Raw genomic sequence first — 22,535 nt, forward strand, 5'->3', positions numbered from 1 at the left:
AATGGTTCTCCATCTACGTTATAGTAGATCTTCCTGGATTTATTATTAAAATAACTATTATAAAGACATTCAATTAATTCACGATAATTTCGTCTTTTCAGTTATTATATTTTTATATATGCATGCAGTTGATTAATTTTAAAACAGACTTGAAGAAATGGGACAGAGGCACTAATTAGCGTTAATTAGGATGCATAAATTTATTTTTTATTTTGATTAGGTGTCATGCTGGATTTTGAATTCTTAAGAAGTTGCACTTAATATTTTTATGGCATAATGGTGTTCCAAATACTGATTAATTACTATTTTAAAAATGTATATACCTCGTCACTGAAACAATACTGGTATTAAAGGTGTATAGACCATGTCATTGAAATTGGGAGTGACTTTTCCTAGTTGGTAATCTGAACAAGATTTTCTATTTTTCCAAAGCTGTTGTCATTATCATTTAATTCTTGCAGACAGAACATCTAAGTACAAAGTAATAACTAGTGCGTGTGCCCATGAAAGACGAAAAGTAACAATAAGGGTTTGCTCGGGAGTTTCTAAGTGTGAGTCTTTGTTGGACTCAAGTTGAATTGAGGATTGACATCGGAGTAGTTCCAGACTATATGTCATTGATATATATGGAGTAGGATGTGTGTTTATTTCCGCCCTCCCTCGGCTGCTTGCAGCTGATCTAATCAAACGATATGACAGCTTAGCTGCTCTTCTCCCAAACACTCTGAAAATTGTAAGGGTGACCAAGTTAACGTTAAATTTATATAACGGGTAAATTTATATTGTAAAACTTCCTTGTATACAACATTTTTTTTTTGTTTTCTGTACATTTGATGCAAACATAATCAAACCTGCACCCCCTTATGACACTTTTGGAAATGCAGCATATAATAGATCATGTGAAAATACTTATTTTGGTAAATATAAAGCAATTTTCAAATGTTTGACCTTGTGATTTATTTATTGTTAATGCCATTGCTAGCTTGCCCTGTTCCTTCTTCAACCATAATGAAGATGGAATATACCAAGGACTCCTGTAAGCAGGACAAAACACTACACTCACGCGTTTCCAATATAGGTCTTTGTTTATTCTATATGGAATGTCTCTTAAAGGGGTTTGCAACAAAATAAAGTTATTAAAAGTATTTTGCTAGGGAAAATCATAATAATAATAAAGATGAGGCTATATATTTCTAATAGTAGTGGCATTTTATTAGTACTTTAATCAAAATAAACATTAAAAACATTTAAAAAAAGAAAAGGCACCATCAAAAAGTACTAAATTGGTACAAGTCTACAAGTCAAAAGATTTTGATTGAAATTTAGGCTTTTTTCAACTAGCTTCTGAATTCTTAGCTGCCATTCCTTTTTTGTAAAAAATCGGATGTCATGATTCAGTTTAGCACTTGAATTTTTACCCATGACATTAAACAAAGCGAATGAAATTCTTTGAAGAAAAGCTAACTAGGAGTGTCCTTCCTCGGACTTTACTCCCACAACTATAATAATTTCATAGTTTAAACTCTCCTGCATCTTGTCAATGAATGTGGCAATAAATGAAGCTCTAGGATTCGGGGTGTCAAGTAAAAAGTCGTTCTCTTCAGGAGTAGCTGCGATGTAAGAGAACATGGAGTAAGCATAAAGACAGGAGAGGTAGAGAAGGTCGGATAGAGTCGACAACCCCCCTCTGCTCATTATGTCGATGAACTCTTTGAGGTCTACATGCTGATTGGTTGGGATATCGAAGGTTACTAATTCCGGAGGTGTGTCTCTGATGACCATTAACTCATGGTATGATGTACAGCTAATATTCTTCAAAGAAAACCCAATATACCCAGCAACAAAGTAGAGAGCATTACTCTCTCCCTTGGAGGATATTTCCTGGAAGTCATCTGGTTGCAAGTTAGTCAAAATGAGCTCAGCTTTTACCAGGTCTTGATCCAGCAGAGCTTTAATTTCTGAAGTAGTCATAACCTGAAAATATAAAAAAAGTAAAATATTGTAAAGATATTGTTAGGTTGTAAAAATAAGTAATACCTAAATAAAGAACCTTACTATTAACAAATATCTTATTTACCTGAGAATTTGACAAGACTGAGAATACGAATCTTTTTCTCTGTCCAGGATCTGTCTCACGCTGATGCAGTAGATACCTCCACTTAGTTGTCTGTACCAGCCGAACCTTCTTTCCATGGGATCAGACAGGAACATGCCGAGGAGTACATAGGAGAAGTCTTCATATAGGAGAAGATACTCTGTCAGATCTGCTGCGGTAAGGCACGTCTGCTTTGTTACTAGGAAGGTTTCTGCTTTGAGGCCAGGTGTTTTACTGTTTTGCCACTCGATGAGAAAGTCGACAAAATCTCTCAAGAAAGAGAGGCCAAGTTCGCTCTTCTCAGAGATTGGTTTTCGAAGCTCATCTCTCGTTTCGTAGCCAACTACAGGTGTCTTGACGTTTAGGATACTCCACATACATCTGACAAACTCAAAAAATTAAGCTATGTCCTTAAACTCCGGTCTGCTGTCTTCTTCGGAGTAGTACATAGTGCTCCAATAGATGATTCGTGAAACACAGCATCAGCGAATTTCACATTGGTCTTCTCTAAGGTCTGTAGGGTTCAATGCTTAGACAGTCAATTTTATTTTATTAGCCTGTTTGACTTTGAAGTGAGACTCCCTGAAGTGAATCTCCCTGAGGTGGGCAAAATTTGGTCTAAGAGTCTCGAATCTTCCAAGTGTTGATGGGCACTCGAGCACCTCCACCCCTTGGAAGTAGTTGTAGATGTTTTTGAAATTGTGCACTGGGTCAAACAGCAGGTGAATTTGCTTTGTCTCTTCCTGAGGATGAGGGATGGAAGTCTTCAGTTCGCTATTGCAAAGCAGTTTCTCGTAGAACTTGCGTTTGGCGGTATGGTTATCTACTGAGAGTGCCGCTACCGTGAATCCCACTTCCCAGAGTGCACAGATGAAACCAGAGTCGTTGAAATGCAGGGAACACAGCTTCGAACTTTTGGATGGTGCCTAATCTATCTTCTTCAGATCTGTTTCTCTTGGAATGGCTCTCAGCCAGGTGGTATCAAGTACGGGGTTTCTCTCTTTGTTTGGCAACAGATGGATCGTAACACCAGACTGATGTGGCCCGTTCTACACCCTGGAGCACAACACTTAGTGGCATGATTGGAATTACAAAACACAATAAAGATGGCGTCCACAAAGTTACTAATAGTTATTCGTTATTACTTATTAATTATTATGTAAGTAAACACTTTTCATTGTGTTTTTTTTCAATTGATCCATGTTGCGCGCGTATTTGAGTTCATGTTAGCGCTTGCCCGGTCCTGCTTACAGGATTCCTTGAATATACATACTGAGATTAACTTGTTAATCTGTTTTTTCCTGTGCTGTACTCATAGACAAAATTCCCTTTTATTAGAATGTAATATACATTCAATTTGTCACATACTTCGGTTTTTGTTTTTTTTTTATTTTTTTTGTGCATATACCAACTTATATGCGAAAAATCAAACTTTCCCTCCACAGCCCAGAAATCTGGTCTAACCCGAATTAAACGTAGCTTTACGTACATAACTCAAAATTTTGAACAACTTTGATGTTATGTCTAAAGTCTTTATCTGTCTCCGTTTTTGAAATAAATGCGTTTATCATTGTTTTTCAGAGGGAGACATACATCCCACACACACCAATGAATTATTTTAATTATATAGGATGCAATTTAAGGTTGCTTAAATAAAAGTTCCTAATTTAAATATAACTAAGTCGATTATTTGACTAATTGTATCAATTAATTAATATTTTAGCCGCACCGTAATTTAAATATGTTTCATAACCGATGTATTTTATTACTATTTATTACAAATAAAGTCATCTAATAGAGTTGTTTATATTTGATTTGGAAACTTTTCACGCAACCTTTTGATTGATTATTTATTACTCAAAAGTTAAATTGAAAAACATAATATATATTTTATATTCCAAATGTTGGAATGTGTTTTCATCAAATTGCTGTTATTCTTGATTTTCATCTACATAGTTATTTCATTTCGAAATAGGGGGTTAAATCTTAAATATATCCTAAAAACGTGATTTAAAAAAAGCTTTAAAGACCAAATCTATTGCAGTTGAAGGTTCTAATGGTAATTTTCGTGTTCTATGGCTTCAATAAAAATAATAAAATGATAATTAGCCGCAGGTCTTTCAATACTTGAACTTTGTTGCATAATGTTATTATATTATGTATATTTTTCTTCATTATTTTAAATTAAAGTAACTCATGCTTCAACAACAACAAGATCGACTTTTTATACACTTTTGTTGTTTATTTTATTATTACAATTAATTATTACTTTATTTTTCTTGTAAAAGTACGTATAATTTATATAAAATTATTTATGGGGAATATAACAGATGGCATGTTTAAATGTATACTTTTCAATTTAATGTAATGATTATATATTATGTTTTGATATTTATATACCCGTATAGTATGTATACATTTTACCTTCGTAGTTAATAATGAAAAGTGATATAAATCTTTCATGAAGGTTCCTGGGATCGGGATGTAACTGGAGCGTAATTACAAATTTCCAACGACCAAACATCTTTTGTGTGTGAATGTTGTTTACGAGAAGGAAATGAGTAATTTTATAAGTGAGGCGTGTAACCCTAGTAGTAACCAAGTATGTAAACGCTTGAAAAAGAATCATGCACGAAAATACATATGTTAGTTCCTGAGTTATAGTTGAGAGTTTTATTTATATTTTCTGCATGATATGGTCAATCTCTTCAAGAGCATTTCATTTCCTGAAACAATTTATTTTTTGGGTACCTATCTTTATGTATATGAAATAGAACATTTCAACTTGGAATTTGTCACGTGATTATATTAACCAAAATATGTCATTCCTTAACACAAAAAAAAAAATCTGAATTTGTCCAATTTATTTATATGAAACAATTAATTATTTTATTAACATATTTCGGCCAGTTCTAGGTATTTATTAAAATTTCTGGAAACGAATTAAGATATAAAAAAATGAAACTACAATTGAAAAACCTTCATAGTAATTAGCCCTGATATAACCTTTCAATAGTACAATATCAATCTATAATAATTTCATAGTGACGATGAACTTTTGCTACTTATAGTGCAATTTGCAGAGGTTCGAATGGATTAATCAGCATAATTTGTTAGTAGAATTGACAATAATTCGTTGAAGAATGCAAATGTAATTCAAAATTAAATTCATATTGATAGATTTAAAGGTTCAGAAACCCTTGCTTGAATGCTCGAACAAAACTTCCGAATCCAACATTAATCTCTTAAAGTAGGTATTTATCAGGAAAATACAGTTCGTGCTTCAGTCACATCCTGATAGTTGTCGTTAGGGAAAAAAATGATTCAGAACTCACTATATAGCTTATCGACACACAAGAAAGAATCAGAGTAAAATTCCAAGGTTTTCCTTCATTCAACAAAAATATTATTGACTCTCAGAATTAATAAGTGTTTAAACTTTTAAGTCCTAGTTTACAAGTGGATGTAATTATAGGGGGAAAATAAAGTATTATATAACTACATAGCTAATAAAATTTTCTAACAAATTTCATGTCAAGAGTGAATTGCGTGACAAAGGAAACAAGGCACATAGAAATAAAATGCGAAGAAATTATTCCATCAAAAACCTCAGGAGAATTCAACAGAAGAAGTTTTTTTTAAATAAATACATAACTAAAGTATGTGGTGAGTCACTACCAAAGTAAACTAAAAGGATTTCTTCTCCAAATGAGTGTAGGATAGATTTGCATTATTCAACTCATGCTCTTCCATTTCTATTAATACATTATTCTAATGGACCCTACAGAAGCGCCGTAAACTCTACTTAAAGATTGCAAAAACATACGGCCACAATAACAGAAGGAAAAGTAAATGGCCTTCCTGATTAAATTTTCTGTTGACATATTGAAGTGATTCAAATGTTATTATTATCACATGGTGCTTATGAAATTAAATTAATTATTGAGAATTATCATTTGTCAACTAATTTCAGGAGGCAATGCTAGAATTTAATATTGAGGTGTGACCTGATCCGATTGGGAAACTGCTCTTCGATGAAATACTTTATTGGAGGAGTTCATCCTCATTTCTTTTATTTGTACATATAAAAAGTGAGAAGCTCTTTTGACTACTTCAACTGACAACGTGAAATACAAATACATATACTAGAAAAGTATATTTCCAATGATTGCTCTGAATCCCTTCACTTCAACTTTTAACGAATATAATTACCTTATTATTGGGAAGAGTATTGAAGTAAAAATAGGGAGTTTACTTTTGAGTTATATTATTTTAGTAATTTCTGGAGGCGAATGACGAGATATTGTTTCTCTAATCATCTCTTTGATGTGACGCGTTCTTCAAAGTAATCTCAATTAAATTTATCTTACTTGAGTCATTGTACATTGATCCTTGCTTTATTAAAGAATAAAAAATAATATTGAATATATGTACCTATATAATGAGTTTTAAGTGCTTCCATAAATCTTTGCACCTTTAATCTGGATGTGTTATGTAGATGAACATTTTAAATAGAATAAAATAAAAGCATCAGTATCGAGATAAACAGTAATTTAACTATTATGTTTGTAGACCTGAATTTTTTTCATGTCTTTTTTAAACAAAATTTACACGATCTTCTTTGTTTAAAAATCGTTAAAGTCTTATTGAGAGTAGACGAGAGCTTGGGGTAGGAAATTGATTTTAAGCTAGGACGAGTGCCTAAGTTAGGAAACGGATTTATGGTAGGTAACCGACATGAAAAGTGTTCAATAATTCCCTTAAGAAATTTATTCCTCTTGTTGTCCAATAGATCTGACGCATTAATTTACTTTCGATGTATTCCTACATATATAATTATGAGCAAATGATGTTTGAAATACCTTAAACAATATTCCAATGATAATACTTAAGGATGTTCTCACTTCAGTAAAATCTGCAAGAACTAATGTTGGGGGACTGCTCAAAATTAGCACTACCTTTACTATCAGTCACAAGTTTATCTAAAGACAACCTTAGAGATACTCATCATGAATAAGTGCCATAGATTAACTAATTAGGCGTTTAAGTGTTGTGTATGATTAATAGATTTTACAGGGTGGTGAGCCGGTCCTGGAGGTACTGCAATACCAGGTCGACTCGTAGTGGAGACAGCGCAAGCACCGCACTTCCACCCCGAAACAGAAATAAGTTTAATATCGAAGAGGACACATGGTCCTCGTATCAGATATTAAGCTGATAAGAACAGATACTACACTTTGATCTTAGCCAAAAGGCCGAGAAGCGATACCATTGAAAGATTTTGAAAAATATAATATACAAATTGCACGGTCGTTTTATCTTCGGATAAATAATTTCTTTATTCTTTCTTAAGGGAAATTATTATATTTAGGAAACTATAAATGTTACCCAATGGAGTATATTTTGTTCATGTAGTAGATGTAAGATAACCAGATCTCATTTTGATTCTGCTAGCACTGTTCAGGACATACACAGGTGAAATGACGAGCTAGCTGCCACCTAGCGAGATAAAGTGTCCTTATATTATTTTTCTCTTTTAATATTGAACTGTTCACTTTTCACAAACCCAAAATTTGAGATTGATGGCATATTCGTTATAAAATCCCTAGGATTCTGTTAAAAGTTAAATTTAAATTCTCAGTCATGAACTCAATTGAGTAACCATAAACACTTTTCTTCCTGTTTCCATATGTCACTTACACAATTAGTTAGTGTTTATCAATTCATGTACCTATGTATTTTAGTTCTTCCCTTCATCATTCGATCATATTATGTTGTAGAACAAGACATGCAACACGGAAATATTTAGTAGTAAAGCATAATATTTATACATTTTATTTTTTTGTTTTTATATAATATTCATAGTTGCAAAATGCAGAAAAACCAACTTTTGACGTCATTGAAGGCTCGCTCACATGACACTATTTCCATAATGTCAAAATGCAACATGATATAAAATCTGACAACAACAGTGACAAGTGTTTACCAACATACAGACATATGTATACTATATATTTCTAGGATGGCCGATAAACTATCAAGGCTTGACTAGACTAAGCAAGTAAGTAAATTGTCTTATCTCAAGCTACAGCTACCTTATCTAAGTTATGTATGTGGGATAATTTACAATTTACTACTAGTGATGTCTCGTGAGCCGAATTAAAATTTAATACGGGAATTTAAAGGTTCTTAAATTTTTTGCCAAAAAATAATAGATTGATTCCTATTTCTTAATTTTGATATTTATAAAGACGTGTCGTACAAAATGTAAAAGTTGCAACTAATACTAATATGCTACGATATACATATTTATATATGCATACATTTTAATATAAATCCATGGAACACTATATACATGGAGAGTGCATGTCTTTTCAGAAAATACATATGTTGACATAAACAATCATCTTTACTATATCTACGTAGCAAAGAAAACTGCATGGTTTGATAAAAGATTATAGAGGATAATCTAATTAATTATTCAACTAAACGACTTATTATTTGTGAATCTAGCTCATGTATTCATGAACAACCTTCGTTTGACAAGAGGAATCCATACATTCGTCTCCTTGCCTCTTTATTCGTTCAGGACTCCTGAACAAGGTTCTACTGGCTCTCATCGTCATTTAATATTTTAAATGATGATCGGAAAGAAATTCAACCCTCGGAGTATGCTTTTTTGTGGCCATGGACTGACTCACGAAGAAAATAGAGCGCAGATCGCTTTGTATCGTGATATCACATGAATAAATATAATATAGACTTAAATCAATTCATGAATTAGTTCTTGACGTTAGAGTGATACTGATGGATGATGAAATAAAGGGATGTTCGATAAAGGCTCTACTAAATAATGATTGTTTCCTCCATTTAAGGATTTTTGTAAGAATTATGTGTTTACTATTATTCATTTTATAATTTTACAGACCTATTCAATTAGAGAATAATAATCACGTTAAATAATAAAAAATTGTAGTTATTATGTGTACTTCAGAATACTAAAAACTTAAATTATTATTATATTTTTTTATTTTACCATATTCTTTTATATCCTCTATTACTTTTTACCAAGTAGACCATTTTTCACTTTTTAACTTCACACACCGAGTAACAATAATATATTATATGAGGGATAGGAATGGGATATCCTAATTATACGTTAATGAATCATAGTAGTTGCCTTAGTTGAGGCTTGAAGAAATGGAAAAAGCTCTATCGATAGAAAGAAAGGAATATTTATTGATGAATGATAGCTCTTTCTGAAGATGGTGGGTAGCCTCATATTTCTCTATCGTATCTACTGTTACCATTAATGGAGGTTAAATAGCTCACGAAGGTGCATCCCTTTCTTGAATTCATCTCAATGGCCTCAGTATTATCCCATTGTGTAATATATACTTTATTAATATTAGTTATTACGATATTACTTCTAATTCTTTCATTCTTTGTAGACTCCACCTCGACTTCCTTCTCAACCTGGGAATCTCCTAAGAATCTTATCATGACAAACTACTTTAAAATATCTCTATCCCAGATGGCCGGTAAAATAATCAAATATATTTTGATTTTTCGATTTGATTGTAATTTAATGCTTGTTGTTGGAGTGTTTCACTAATGTTTTTGTAATTTTTTTTTTTCTAAAGGTGCCATCCCTTCTTTTATTATCCACTTTTTTCTTTTTGTCAATTACCTCTTCTTTTTTTTAAACAATTTATAACTTTCAGTTAGTTTGTGTGCATGCTTGTGATTGAGCTTTGTAATACACTATGAACCCCTTCAATGCTATTTTTTCTTCTGTTCTTCCCACTTCTCGTTCATTCATAAACGTTCCATAATCTAATGGGAAAAGGTGGTTGTATTCTACTTAACTTGACCAGAAATACACATAATCTCCCATAAATTTTATTTATATTACCCCTCAAAAATGGGGCATTACAAAGCTCAATCACAAGCATTAACGTGTTACAAGTCAATGAGTCCTTTCGAAATAGACTCATAATTCCAGATCCGTGATTCCTTACTCCTTTTCCTTATAAATAATAAAGTATAAACAGTACAAGATTAGAGATTCCTTTTTTATTAATTATTTCATCACTATTTTACTTTTCTTCTTATTCTCGCTTAGTTATATAATTAATCTTATTGAAGTACAATTGTGAAGTTCGAACCGATAATAGAAAAATATAAAAATGCGACGGAGTTGTCATGCGACAAAATTTCATCGAGGAAAAATTATCAACGGAAAACATGTAGAGTGCGAAAATGTTAGGGACAAAATTACCTAGAACCATAGGTTTGCTCATTTAGTGCTGAATTCCACTTTCAGTAGTTATTGAATTAATCAATAGAAATTTTAAAATTATCTTCGTCAAACAAAATACGGTAATATAATTATTACAGCATGCATCTCATCAGTTCACTCTATTAGCTTTATTGAATGTAGAAATATTCAGCATTCTTAAAAGACAAAATAAACTATTTATAGTTCCTACTGATAGCTTTTTTGTATTTTGCTAAGAAAAGATACACACGCCGATTTTATATTAAATATTATTTACTATGATAGGAAAACCCACAAAATATGCCTCCTTTAATGGTTATGTCTAGCAAAAAAATGTAATAGATTTGAATTTTACCTAAATAAAGTAACATATTTTTAAGTGTGTCATAGAAATAAAGCATTTTATAAAATAGTTGCTAATATTTTGTTTTATTATCTTTATAAAAGAATTCAATTAAAAATTTATCTCTTAAAAATTAATATAAAGATTAAAAATAAACTGAATTTACTTTTTAAATATTTAAGTGAATTTTAGAGTATAAACTTAAATAATATTATTAGGAAATAATACAATTGAATAATTAATTATAATGAAATGTGGCCCATAATCAAGTTATGTGTTGCACAACTTCATGCATACTTGCACTTCGACTAGCCCGAATATTATTCCTCATTTTCGTTTCTTTCGAGAAAGTTTTGTGTACATCTTAACGCGAACTTGGCAATGTTTTCGAATAATTTTTGTCTTAATGTTATGACAATCAGGTAGGGATATATTTTTTTGTTTCTTTTTCAATTAGATCTAGAAAGGATTTTGGTTAGATTTCTTAAATCATTAAATTTTTAGTTTTAATAAAGTTGTGAAATCGCTTCTTGACTGCAATGAATATATTTTCGAAGACTTCCTTGATACAGCGACATAAATATTATCCGATATAATCTGTTAGATCAAGGAGTTTTGAATATGTGCCAATATCACTCATTATTATCAGTAACTAAGGAGTTAGTTCTTGAAGAAAAGATGCATTATCCGCTTCGTCTGATTTATTTATTCACTCTTTTATTTTAAAAGCTAATGAATTATACTATCACACTGTCAAAAAAAATTTTAAGGTTGTACTTATCTTTATTAGCCAGGAATTAATCATTAACAAGCCTTATAAATTCGAAAGAGAAATATATTTAAAATATTATATTTTTTTAAGGTAGTCCTATTATATTTTATCAATTATTTACGGTACACGTACTAGTCATGGTCACAGCAATTCCATTGTATATGTACTTCTTCCAAACAAAGGTCATAAGACATACAGTAGATTTTAGGATGTATTAATGTAGAACACATATGGAGTTAAATTTAATTCCCTCGGTATATTAGCTTATTTTGAACTAAACACTATATCTACAATTACAGATTTTTATCCCTTGACTTAATTTATCGGAGTTTTTTTCTTTTAGGTCATTTGTTGTGGATGTCAAATTAAAACTTTTCACCTAATTAATAAAATAAACTTCATAATATATTTTTTCGTTCAAATGTCAGAATTACAAAACATCATGCTTTTAATTTTATTTTTATTTAAAAAATCTCGTATATTTGTATTCTTTTTTTCAGCAGGGTTTTTCGATATTGATGATAATTAACTTTTCTTCCTGAAAATATTCATTTTTTGCCATGTAGAGTCGATATCTTTTTTTTACAAGCATCATATTGACTAGATTTAAATGATTTATGATAAAGCAAAAATATTTATTAACGAGCTTTGTTATAATTGTCTTCTATTCAACCATATGTAGAACAATTTGCATTTTCTTGGAGTAAATTGCGATTTATCCAGCTTTATGACTAATAAAGTATCTGCAAGTCTTTGGCGCTCTCCTTTAAGACTTCTGTCGCTGAGCAGAGCCTCCAATACCCTTTCTCACGTTAAATAAAAAGGTGCCAATCAAAAACTTTCAAAGCAATTTTTGAAAAAAATTTATTGACATGTTTATAATTTATAAGAGTTTTGTAAAAACTCTAATCAGACCATGGATCACTTGACGCAGACTGTGAATATGCCACCAATTACACTAAGTATGAACAATAAAAACAACAATTCTTCCTTCTTGTTGATGCTGGGTTGTGATAAAAGAAAAGGTGGTAAAGAAATTTGATGTTTAAGAAGGCCAATTTTAAATGAGTAAATATTGTCAAATGCCATAAGGTCTATTTTAAAGGTATACTTTTGAGAGACAAAAAAGTCCAGCATGATTATCTTACCGGCCATCTGGGATAGAGATATTTTAAAGTAGTTTGTCATGATAAGATTCTTAGGAGATTCCCAGGTTGAGAAGGAAGTCGAGGTGGAGTCTACAAAGAATGAAAGAATTAGAAGTAATATCGTAATAACTAATATTAATAAAGTATATATTACACAATGGGATAATACTGAGGCCATTGAGATGAATTCAAGAAAGGGATGCACCTTCGTGAGCTATTTAACCTCCATTAATGGTAACAGTAGATACGATAGAGAAATATGAGGCTACCCACCATCTTCAGAAAGAGCTATCATTCATCAATAAATATTCCTTTCTTTCTATCGATAGAGCTTTTTCCATTTCTTCAAGCCTCAACTAAGGCAACTACTATGATTCATTAACGTATAATTAGGATATCCCATTCCTATCCCTCATATAATATATTATTGTTACTCGGTGTGTGAAGTTAAAAAGTGAAAAATGGTCTACTTGGTAAAAAGTAATAGAGGATATAAAAGAATATGGTAAAATAAAAAAAATATAATAATAATTTAAGTTTTTAGTATTCTGAAGTACACATAATAACTACATTTTTTTTTTGTAAGTAACGTGATTATTATTCTCTAATTGAATAGGTCTGTAAAATTATAAAATGAATAATAGTAAACACATAATTCTTACAAAAATCCTTAAATGGAGGAAACAATCATTATTTAGTAGAGCCTTTATCGAACATCCCTTTATTTCATCATCCATCAGTATCACTCTAACGTCAAGAACTAATTCATGAATTGATTTAAGTCTATATTATATTTATTCATGTGATATCACGATACAAAGCGATCTGCGCTCTATTTTCTTCGTGAGTCAGTCCATGGCCACAAAAAAGCATACTCCGAGGGTTGAATTTCTTTCCGATCATCATTTAAAATATTAAATGACGATGAGAGCCAGTAGAACCTTGTTCAGGAGTCCTGAACGAATAAAGAGGCAAGGAGACGAATGTATGGATTCCTCTTGTCAAACGAAGGTTGTTCATGAATACATGAGCTAGATTCACAAATAATAAGTCGTTTAGTTGAATAATTAATTAGATTATCCTCTATAATCTTTTATCAACCCATGCAGTTTTCTTTGCTACGTAGATATAGTAAAGATGATTGTTTATGTCAACATATGTATTTTCTGAAAAGACATGCACTCTCCATGTATATAGTGTTCCATGGATTTATATTAAAATGTATGTATATATAAATATGTATATCGTAGCATATTAGTATTAGTTGCAACTTTTACATTTTGTACGACACGTCTTTATAAATATCAAAATTAAGAAATAGGAATCAATCTATTATTTTTTGGCAAAAAATTTAAGAACCTTTAAATTCCCGTATTAAATTTTAATTCGGCTCACGAGACATCACTAGTAGTAAATTGTAAATTATCCCACATACATAACTTAGATAAGGTAGCTGTAGCTTGAGATAAGACAATTTACTTACTTGCTTAGTCTAGTCAAGCCTTGATAGTTTATCGGCCATCCTAGAAATATACAGTATACATATGTCTGTATGTTGGTAAACACTTGTCACTGTTGTTGTCAGATTTTATATCATGTTGCATTTTGACATTATGGAAATAGTGTCATGTGAGCGAGCCTTCAATGACGTCAAAAGTTGGTTTTTCTGCATTTTGCAACTATGAATATTATATAAAAACAAAAAAATAAAATGTATAAATATTATGCTTTACTACTAAATATTTCCGTGTTGCATGTCTTGTTCTACAACATAATATGATCGAATGATGAAGGGAAGAACTAAAATACATAGGTACATGAATTGATAAACACTAACTAATTGTGTAAGTGACATATGGAAACAGGAAGAAAAGTGTTTATGGTTACTCAATTGAGTTCATGACTGAGAATTTAAATTTAACTTTTAACAGAATCCTAGGGATTTTATAACGAATATGCCATCAATCTCAAATTTTGGGTTTGTGAAAAGTGAACAGTTCAATATTAAAAGAGAAAAATAATATAAGGACACTTTATCTCGCTAGGTGGCAGCTAGCTCGTCATTTCACCTGTGTATGTCCTGAACAGTGCTAGCAGAATCAAAATGAGATCTGGTTATCTTACATCTACTACATGAACAAAATATACTCCATTGGGTAACATTTATAGTTTCCTAAATATAATAATTTCCCTTAAGAAAGAATAAAGAAATTATTTATCCGAAGATAAAACGACCGTGCAATTTGTATATTATATTTTTCAAAATCTTTCAATGGTATCGCTTCTCGGCCTTTTGGCTAAGATCAAAGTGTAGTATCTGTTCTTATCAGCTTAATATCTGATACGAGGACCATGTGTCCTCTTCGATATTAAACTTATTTCTGTTTCGGGGTGGAAGTGCGGTGCTTGCGCTGTCTCCACTACGAGTCGACCTGGTATTGCAGTACCTCCAGGACCGGCTCACCACCCTGTAAAATCTATTAATCATACACATCACTTAAACGCCTAATTATTTAATCTATGGCACTTAGTCATGATGAGTATCTCTAAGGTTGTCTTTAGATAAACTTGTGACTGATAGTAAAGGTAGTGCTAATTTTGAGCAGTCCCCCAACATTAGTTCTTGCAGATTTTACTGAAGTGAGAACATCCTTAAGTATTATCATTGGAATATTGTTTAAGGTATTTCAAACATCATTTGCTCATAATTATATATGTAGGAATACATCGAAAGTAAATTAATGCGTCAGATCTATTGGACAACAAGAGGAATAAATTTCTTAAGGGAATTATTGAACACTTTTCATGTCGGTTACCTACCATAAATCCGTTTCCTAACTTAGGCACTCGTCCTAGCTTAAAATCAATTTCCTACCCCAAGCTCTCGTCTACTCTCAATAAGACTTTAACGATTTTTAAACAAAGAAGATCGTGTAAATTTTGTTTAAAAAGACATGAAAAAAAATTCAGGTCTACAAACATAATAGTTAAATTACTGTTTATCTCGATACTGATGCTTTTATTTTATTCTATTTAAAATGTTCATCTACATAACACATCCAGATTAAAGGTGCAAAGATTTATGGAAGCACTTAAAACTCATTATATAGGTACATATATTCAATATTATTTTTTATTCTTTAATAAAGCAAGGATCAATGTACAATGACTCAAGTAAGATAAATTTAATTGAGATTACTTTGAAGAACGCGTCACATCAAAGAGATGATTAGAGAAACAATATCTCGTCATTCGCCTCCAGAAATTACTAAAATAATATAACTCAAAAGTAAACTCCCTATTTTTACTTCAATACTCTTCCCAATAATAAGGTAATTATATTCGTTAAAAGTTGAAGTGAAGGGATTCAGAGCAATCATTGGAAATATACTTTTCTAGTATATGTATTTGTATTTCACGTTGTCAGCTGAAGTAGTCAAAAGAGCTTCTCACTTTTTTATATGTACAAATAAAAGAAATGAGGATGAACTCCTCCAATAAAGTATTTCATCGAAGAGCAGTTTCCCAATCGGATCAGGTCACACCTCAATATTAAATTCTAGCATTGCCTCCTGAAATTAGTTGACAAATGATAATTCTCAATAATTAATTTAATTTCATAAGCACCATGTGATAATAATAACATTTGAATCACTTCAATATGTCAACAGAAAATTTAATCAGGAAGGCCATTTACTTTTCCTTCTGTTATTGTGGCCGTATGTTTTTGCAATCTTTAAGTAGAGTTTACGGCGCTTCTGTAGGGTCCATTAGAATAATGTATTAATAGAAATGGAAGAGCATGAGTTGAATAACTCATTTTTTTTCAAACAACTAGGTTAAACAACAAGCTACAGTCTCTCACACCACCTTGCTGATAATGTATATTGTTAGTTTGTTCATTCCCTATTGCAAAATTTAATCAGGAATACCATATACTTTTAATTTTTATAAATTTTTGGCTGTAAGGTTTTTTAATCTTTATTTTGAACATTTATTGACGGAATTTACAATTTTTTACTTTTTTGCAATATCCTTTGTAATACCGGGACTGTGAGCAACTTATTTCTTACTTTTTAAATGAATAATTATTAATAGATCCAACCAACAAACGATTTTATTATAATGATTCTCTTGGTTCCCATGCCAACGTTATTATTTTAAGTTAGTAAATTTTTAATAATTTGTTTAAGTGAATTTCGTATAAAAATGACTGCTCATTAATAGCTTTTATATATCATTATTAACGAACATTTATTTATATTTTATGATGAAGGGCTTAAGCCCTTTGTCTACACTTATAACAAAAAACAATTCCTGACTGATTTTCTTTGTCTATTTGTTATAATTTATACATTTAATAGAAGATGAAGAGAAAAGGAGTTCCTTTATTGCGCTTTAATGAAAAGTTACTTTGATAAAGAATGAACTACCCACTTCTTTGTTTTGTTATAAATATACAATAATGGAAATCCAAATTACAAATTGGTAATGCTTTCATCCTAACCTATAAACTATTAATGTAACTACTGTGAGCCCTCAATATTGACGATTGATACAGGTCAGGACCTCCCGCAAATGATTTAAACTTATGATGTCACAGAGGACAGATAAAAAAACCAGTTTGCAAATCGTTTAACGAAAGAAACGAGTTACCCGCAAATTGATTTTCAAAATACATAAAATAACCTGTTATTGGAAAATGAAACGTTTCATGAACCGTGAATTTGTACTCCACAAACAAAATAAATGAAGTGTCATCATTCAGAAATTTCTATATTCTTAGAAAAAGGTTAAGGAACAAGGACATCGTAGTGCAAACATAGTATATTTATTAAGTAACTGTCTTTCTTTATAATGACGTGATTGAGCGCATTTGCTTGGGTAAATCAGAGCCCTATAAGTAAGTTACGTCACTAGACTATCCACTTGGACGATAACTGACTTCCTCATGCGTTTGAGTAACCGCCCAAAATATTCAAAGTTTAATACTATATTATAGGTGAATAACTCTACAAAGGTGGTATATTTTTCTGGGATACCTCTTGGATCCCCTCTTGCAGTGAGTTGGATTGCAGGAATCGCTTTGGAGCTGATGGGATTACGGTCCTAAAAATGAAATGAAATCTTTGGAAACTATCAGATAATTATCGAGTGTGTTCTAAACATTTTGTAGAAAATCAACATAAATAATTCCAAGGGAAAGAAAAGACTTCACTCTCAAGCCAGTCCAACATTGTTTAAACATCTAAAACTTAAAGTTCCAAGACTTACCAAAAACTCCAACAAACCCATTTTCATTCCGGAGAAGAATAGTGGTGCTAAGCAAATTTGTTTTTGTATTATTTACTTTATCTTTAAAAAAACCAAAAACTACTTTATATGTATTACAGATATTTCTCCTGAGGTAAAACATCTAAAGGATATTGATACTACCAGCCTACGAATCCAACTTGGAGTCTATGCAACAGAAATAAAGGAATTAAAGAATAAGTTGAAGGAGAAATATGTCAAAATTCGGGATGCAAAATCAATGTTTAAGTCTTAAGAAATGCGCCTCTCTTCGGTATTTAATTCAGATCAGATACAAAATTTAAATTGCGAGACTTCACATTCCAAAATCCGTCTTTGGTCTAATAAAACCATCAAAAATTCACTTCAGTTAAGATTCCTTGATAAACTATGTTTTGTCCAATGGAGGATGAATTTATTGTACTAAGAACTCTTTCGATGAATTTGCAAAAATAGAGGCGTTATTCAAATATTATGTCAATTAATTCAAAAAAATTGTAAACTCAATACTTGAAGTAGCGGTTCCATTAATTAAGTTGCTTATAAATGTCCTCAAATGTCATAAAATTTTATATTTCACTGTGTTTAAGTATGTTAAGATAAGAATGTACATAAATTTACTAATGCAAACTGTGATTATCAAAGAAAATAGAAAAATAAGCTTTTTCTACTTTCGGAAGCCGAAGCATATGTACCAATACGAAATACAGTAAATTAAAGAAATTATTATTAAAGTAATTATTCAATTTATTTGTAATTATTATTAATCGTGTAAGTAAGCTCAATAAAATTATTTCTTTAGTATTTATTTAATACATTCATGTTCTTTTTGGGCCATTTGATATCTGCCACAGAGGGGGGAGGCGGCAGCGCTGTAATCTCGTGACTTAACTCTTCTTATAGGATCTCTGGGGTAAACATAATACATAAAAAGTAAAGATGTAGTTATTTTAAATTTGTGTTTTCCATAGATTATTTATTTGTTAGCGCAGCTTAGAATCAATTTAAGTATCCCTTACATCAATGATTTAAACTCCCACTAATGAATGAGGTGTAATATTGCTTGATGACATTAAGTACATTTGAATGATTCCTTTATGATGTTTCTGTGTTTTTAAAGCTCATTATTATAATACAACATATTATATACAATTAACAGCGCTATAATTAAAATTATTCTAAAATTTTATATACCGTATGCGTCATAAGTCATTGTACACTTTTTATACCAAAAATAATTTTTAAATTTCTCGTGTTTTACAAAAAGGGAGAAATAATAAACAAACAGATTCCTTTTAGGTGTTCATTGAAAAAATAAAATCAGCTGTAGGTCTTTCAGGAGTTCCTTAATAGATAAATGGAAAATGCGCGCATCAAAGGCGGGGACAATCCCTCCGTGATTGCAAGTACCTTCGGGCTCTATTACGAAACCAAATTCTTTGTCGATCGTCAAAGGTCGGGAAGACCAAAACTGGTCTGCACAGAGAGCCTCATAAGGAGTGTGAAGGCAAAGATAGACAAAAACCCTCTTGACAACATCTTTCAAATGTCCAGGGACCTCAGGGTTCACAAAATGTCTGTCCGGCGCATCGTTAATGATGATTTGGGACTCAAGTCTAGGGTTGTCACAAAAGTTCAGGGTTTGACGGCTTTACACAGACTAAAGAGGTTGGAACAATCGAAGATCCTCCTTAATATATTGAAGAAACCTAATAGGAAAGTCCTCATTTTTTCGGAGGAAAAAAATTATACAGTTGACCCAGTCAGCAACTCCCGCAGTCTTCTGTACATCGCCAAGATCCCCAAAGACGCCCCTCCCGAGGTAAAATTCACCGGTCGTTCGAAACACCCAGCCAATGCTATGATGTTTGTTGTCATTGGTTCAGACGGTAAGGCGTTTCCACTGGTGTGGATAAAAGGGACCGTGAAGGCCAACGAATATAAAATTATCTTGGCCATGAAGGTGTTTCCCGCTCTCAATGTAACCTATAGCATTGGGTATGAACACAGGATAGAGCCCCGTGCAAAACTTCCAAAATGACTTAAAAGTATTAGACCAACAAATTAGGGGAGGATATATTTTGGTCGAAGGAGATGTAACCTGAACCCACTTGACTACTACGTGTAGAGTGCCGTAGAGAGGAAGGTCAACACCCACTACCACAGCAGTGGGGAGGTCATGAAGGTCAAGGCGGAAGAGGAATGGCCCACAATTTCTTTCTAGACACCCTCAGGAAAGTCTGACGTAAGTTTCGAACCCTCCTGGATTTCTGTATTGCGGCAGAGGGTGGAAATTTTTGAAAAATAGTAGAAATTTTAATATCCTTAATCTCCTTTTCAATAATTTTTTTTGTATCATTAATATTAAGCCTAGTTGTCTGTTTCTTTCTAATAAAGTAAAAAGTGTACAAGGACTTATGTATGGCGCATACAGTATATGTATATTTAAAATCAATCATTTACATTAATTTATTGCTGGGTTGAGGATTGAATAAACATGGTTATTACAACTTGTAATACATTTTGTAATGTTAAGAAACTATATAATTCTTTTTTAAATAGTTGGTAAATAACGTCGTCCATGTAGGTTGTTGCATTCATGAAGTTTCGCAACTTTAGTTGGCAGAGAAGATTTTTTTTCTTATAATAACACGTGAGTTGTCCTCTTACATTGATCAATTCCTAATTGAAATCATAACTTTACAGATTTAATATCCTAAAAATTCTTGCCCTAATGGCTGAATCGTTTCTTTTATATTAATTTTTATATTAATGATACAAGATAACAAATGCAATGCTAATATTTGTACAAGGGTTCCCATTCCCCGGGAAACAAATTTTACAACTAGTAAAACATGAATACTTTGAAATTTAAGTAATTTTTTTATATTTTAAGAAGAAGTAATAGATTTGACGTGTAAAACCCTAAAGAAATTCTGATAAAACGGAATCCCGAGAGAGAACTCAAATATGTTCATAATATTAAAAAAACTCTGTGAATAATGAGTATTTATATTCCAAAAATAAAATAGCAAATAACGAACCGCGAACGAATGAGGCTCACTGTAGTTAGTTATTGACAGGTGCTCTCGTTAGTAAATATATAGATTTTATAATAATGGATTAGGAATCAATAAATACATTTTTGAAATATTTGATGGAATCTAAATGCTTCTTTTATATTTCTTATTGAATTGAGTAGTATATATTTTTTTGTTAATCCCTTAAAGGCGATTTAAGTTGAAGCTGTTCAAGTGTATCTATATATTTATGCAGTACATACATATTATATCCCCATGTATGAACTTTATAATATTATGTTATTATAAATCCTAAAAATATGTATCAAATTACAAATTCCTTGTCCTTTGAATATTTGTACAAACGATATCATATATATTTTTTTAATTTGAAGTATTATTATTTCCTTAAATAGTCTAATACCATATATAATTAATGCAGTTTGTACACAAATTGCAATTATATATGAGTTGCAACTTGGGTTTATATTTTGAAGACTTGCGACGGGACTTGAGCTAACAATTAAAGAATCGTGACTTGACTTGGACTTTAAAGCTATTCTTTACGTCACTCAAGAAAACTCTTAACACTATGGACCCTATTTCATAATCAAAGGACCTGGACTGGTGAGCTAAGACTTCAGACTTGGCTTGGACTAGTAATATAAGGCATTTTTTAAATTGTATAAGTTGTAGACAAAAAATTAAATGAATAATACTAAAATTAAATATTCCATGGATGATTAATATATGAATTATGTATTTGTTGACTTTTTATTGAAAATTAGTCATTGGTAAGACGTATTTTGTGGCACATTCTAAAGTTCATATTACAAAGTTCATTCGAGGAATAGTTATATTCCTCGTTATAAGTAATAAATAAGCACTTTTAATTGATTAAACTGAAATGATAACATCAATTAATTGTTGATAATTGAAGTGACTGATGGCGTAATTATTGTTACTTGTACAGTCTGTTTGTACATGTTACAGCTACCGACCTATTTAATAACTGGATAATCAATAGGTCAAGAATAGGGGAGTCAACCGTCAGTTGATATTTTATGTTATATCTACGTACAGGGGTGTCCTGGGGGGGGATATGTAGCCCCCCCAATTAATTTAAGGATTTGTTTTCTAAAAAAGGTCATTATTTTTATTTCTTGAGATTTTCCTTTATAAAAAAAGGTCCTCGAAGTAAAAAAATAATTTTAAGGACTTTTTCTAAAAAGAAGGTTAATCGAGGGGGAAAAAAATTAGGTCATTCTTGGCGAGGAAAAACCAACCAAGCTCCCCTTCGTTCCAACAAGTTGTGGAAGTATTTATGTAGTAATCAAGAGCTGATAGACGAGTCGAACTTTTTCTCCTTTTTATTTAATAAGTTGTGGCATCCACTTATTATATATTTAGGTAGGTGGTTACAACCTGTTCACAACATCAGTTCTGTAACCGAATCTATATACAAGGACGGACACTCCAAATTTAGGAGGGCCCAGGGCTTTGACTATGATTTTTTTTTGACGGTTGACTTGCTTGAGGTGAAATTTTTATTTCTTGAAATCTTTTAAGGACCTTTTAATAAAG

The 22,535-nt window shown here is 31.4% G+C and overlaps 1 protein-coding gene, 3 long non-coding RNA genes and 2 other non-coding genes across 7 annotated transcripts; 3 read left to right on the forward strand and 3 right to left on the reverse strand.

The window, feature by feature from the left end:
- Positions 1 to 1,190: 1,190 nt before the first annotated feature.
- Positions 1,191 to 3,260, reverse strand: LOC121118855 (uncharacterized). Its single transcript, XR_011780216.1, has 2 exons — positions 2,078 to 3,260; positions 1,191 to 1,974 (listed from the first exon to the last, which is right to left on the reverse strand). It is a non-coding gene; the product is annotated as an uncharacterized lncRNA (long non-coding RNA).
- Positions 3,261 to 7,170: 3,910 nt separating this feature from the next.
- Positions 7,171 to 7,362, reverse strand: LOC121119146 (U2 spliceosomal RNA). The gene has a single exon (XR_005864692.1). It is a non-coding gene; the product is annotated as a U2 spliceosomal RNA (small nuclear RNA).
- Positions 7,363 to 7,963: 601 nt separating this feature from the next.
- Positions 7,964 to 9,635, forward strand: LOC121118378 (uncharacterized). 2 transcript variants are annotated; one of them, XR_005864423.2, is made up of 3 exons: positions 7,964 to 8,977; positions 9,171 to 9,482; positions 9,547 to 9,635. It is a non-coding gene; the product is annotated as an uncharacterized lncRNA (long non-coding RNA). The 2 variants fall into 2 exon arrangements; XR_005864424.2 differs by having other exon boundaries at positions 7,966 to 8,977; positions 9,232 to 9,482.
- A 2,733-nt stretch (positions 9,636 to 12,368) lies between these two features.
- LOC121118355 (uncharacterized) lies at positions 12,369 to 14,596 on the reverse strand. The gene is made up of 3 exons (XR_011780451.1): positions 13,302 to 14,596; positions 12,794 to 13,105; positions 12,369 to 12,729 (listed from the first exon to the last, which is right to left on the reverse strand). It is a non-coding gene; the product is annotated as an uncharacterized lncRNA (long non-coding RNA).
- A 320-nt stretch (positions 14,597 to 14,916) lies between these two features.
- LOC121119145 (U2 spliceosomal RNA) lies at positions 14,917 to 15,108 on the forward strand. The gene has a single exon (XR_005864691.1). It is a non-coding gene; the product is annotated as a U2 spliceosomal RNA (small nuclear RNA).
- A 4,180-nt stretch (positions 15,109 to 19,288) lies between these two features.
- Positions 19,289 to 19,972, forward strand: LOC139905276 (uncharacterized). Its single transcript, XM_071888099.1, has one exon. The coding sequence runs from the start codon at positions 19,289 to 19,291 to the stop codon at positions 19,970 to 19,972; it is 684 nt and encodes a 227-aa protein (XP_071744200.1).
- Positions 19,973 to 22,535: the final 2,563 nt, after the last annotated feature.

The sequence above is a fragment of the Lepeophtheirus salmonis genome, chromosome 5 (genome assembly GCF_016086655.4).
Source record: "Lepeophtheirus salmonis chromosome 5, UVic_Lsal_1.4, whole genome shotgun sequence".
Lineage (NCBI taxonomy): Eukaryota > Metazoa > Arthropoda > Copepoda > Siphonostomatoida > Caligidae > Lepeophtheirus > Lepeophtheirus salmonis.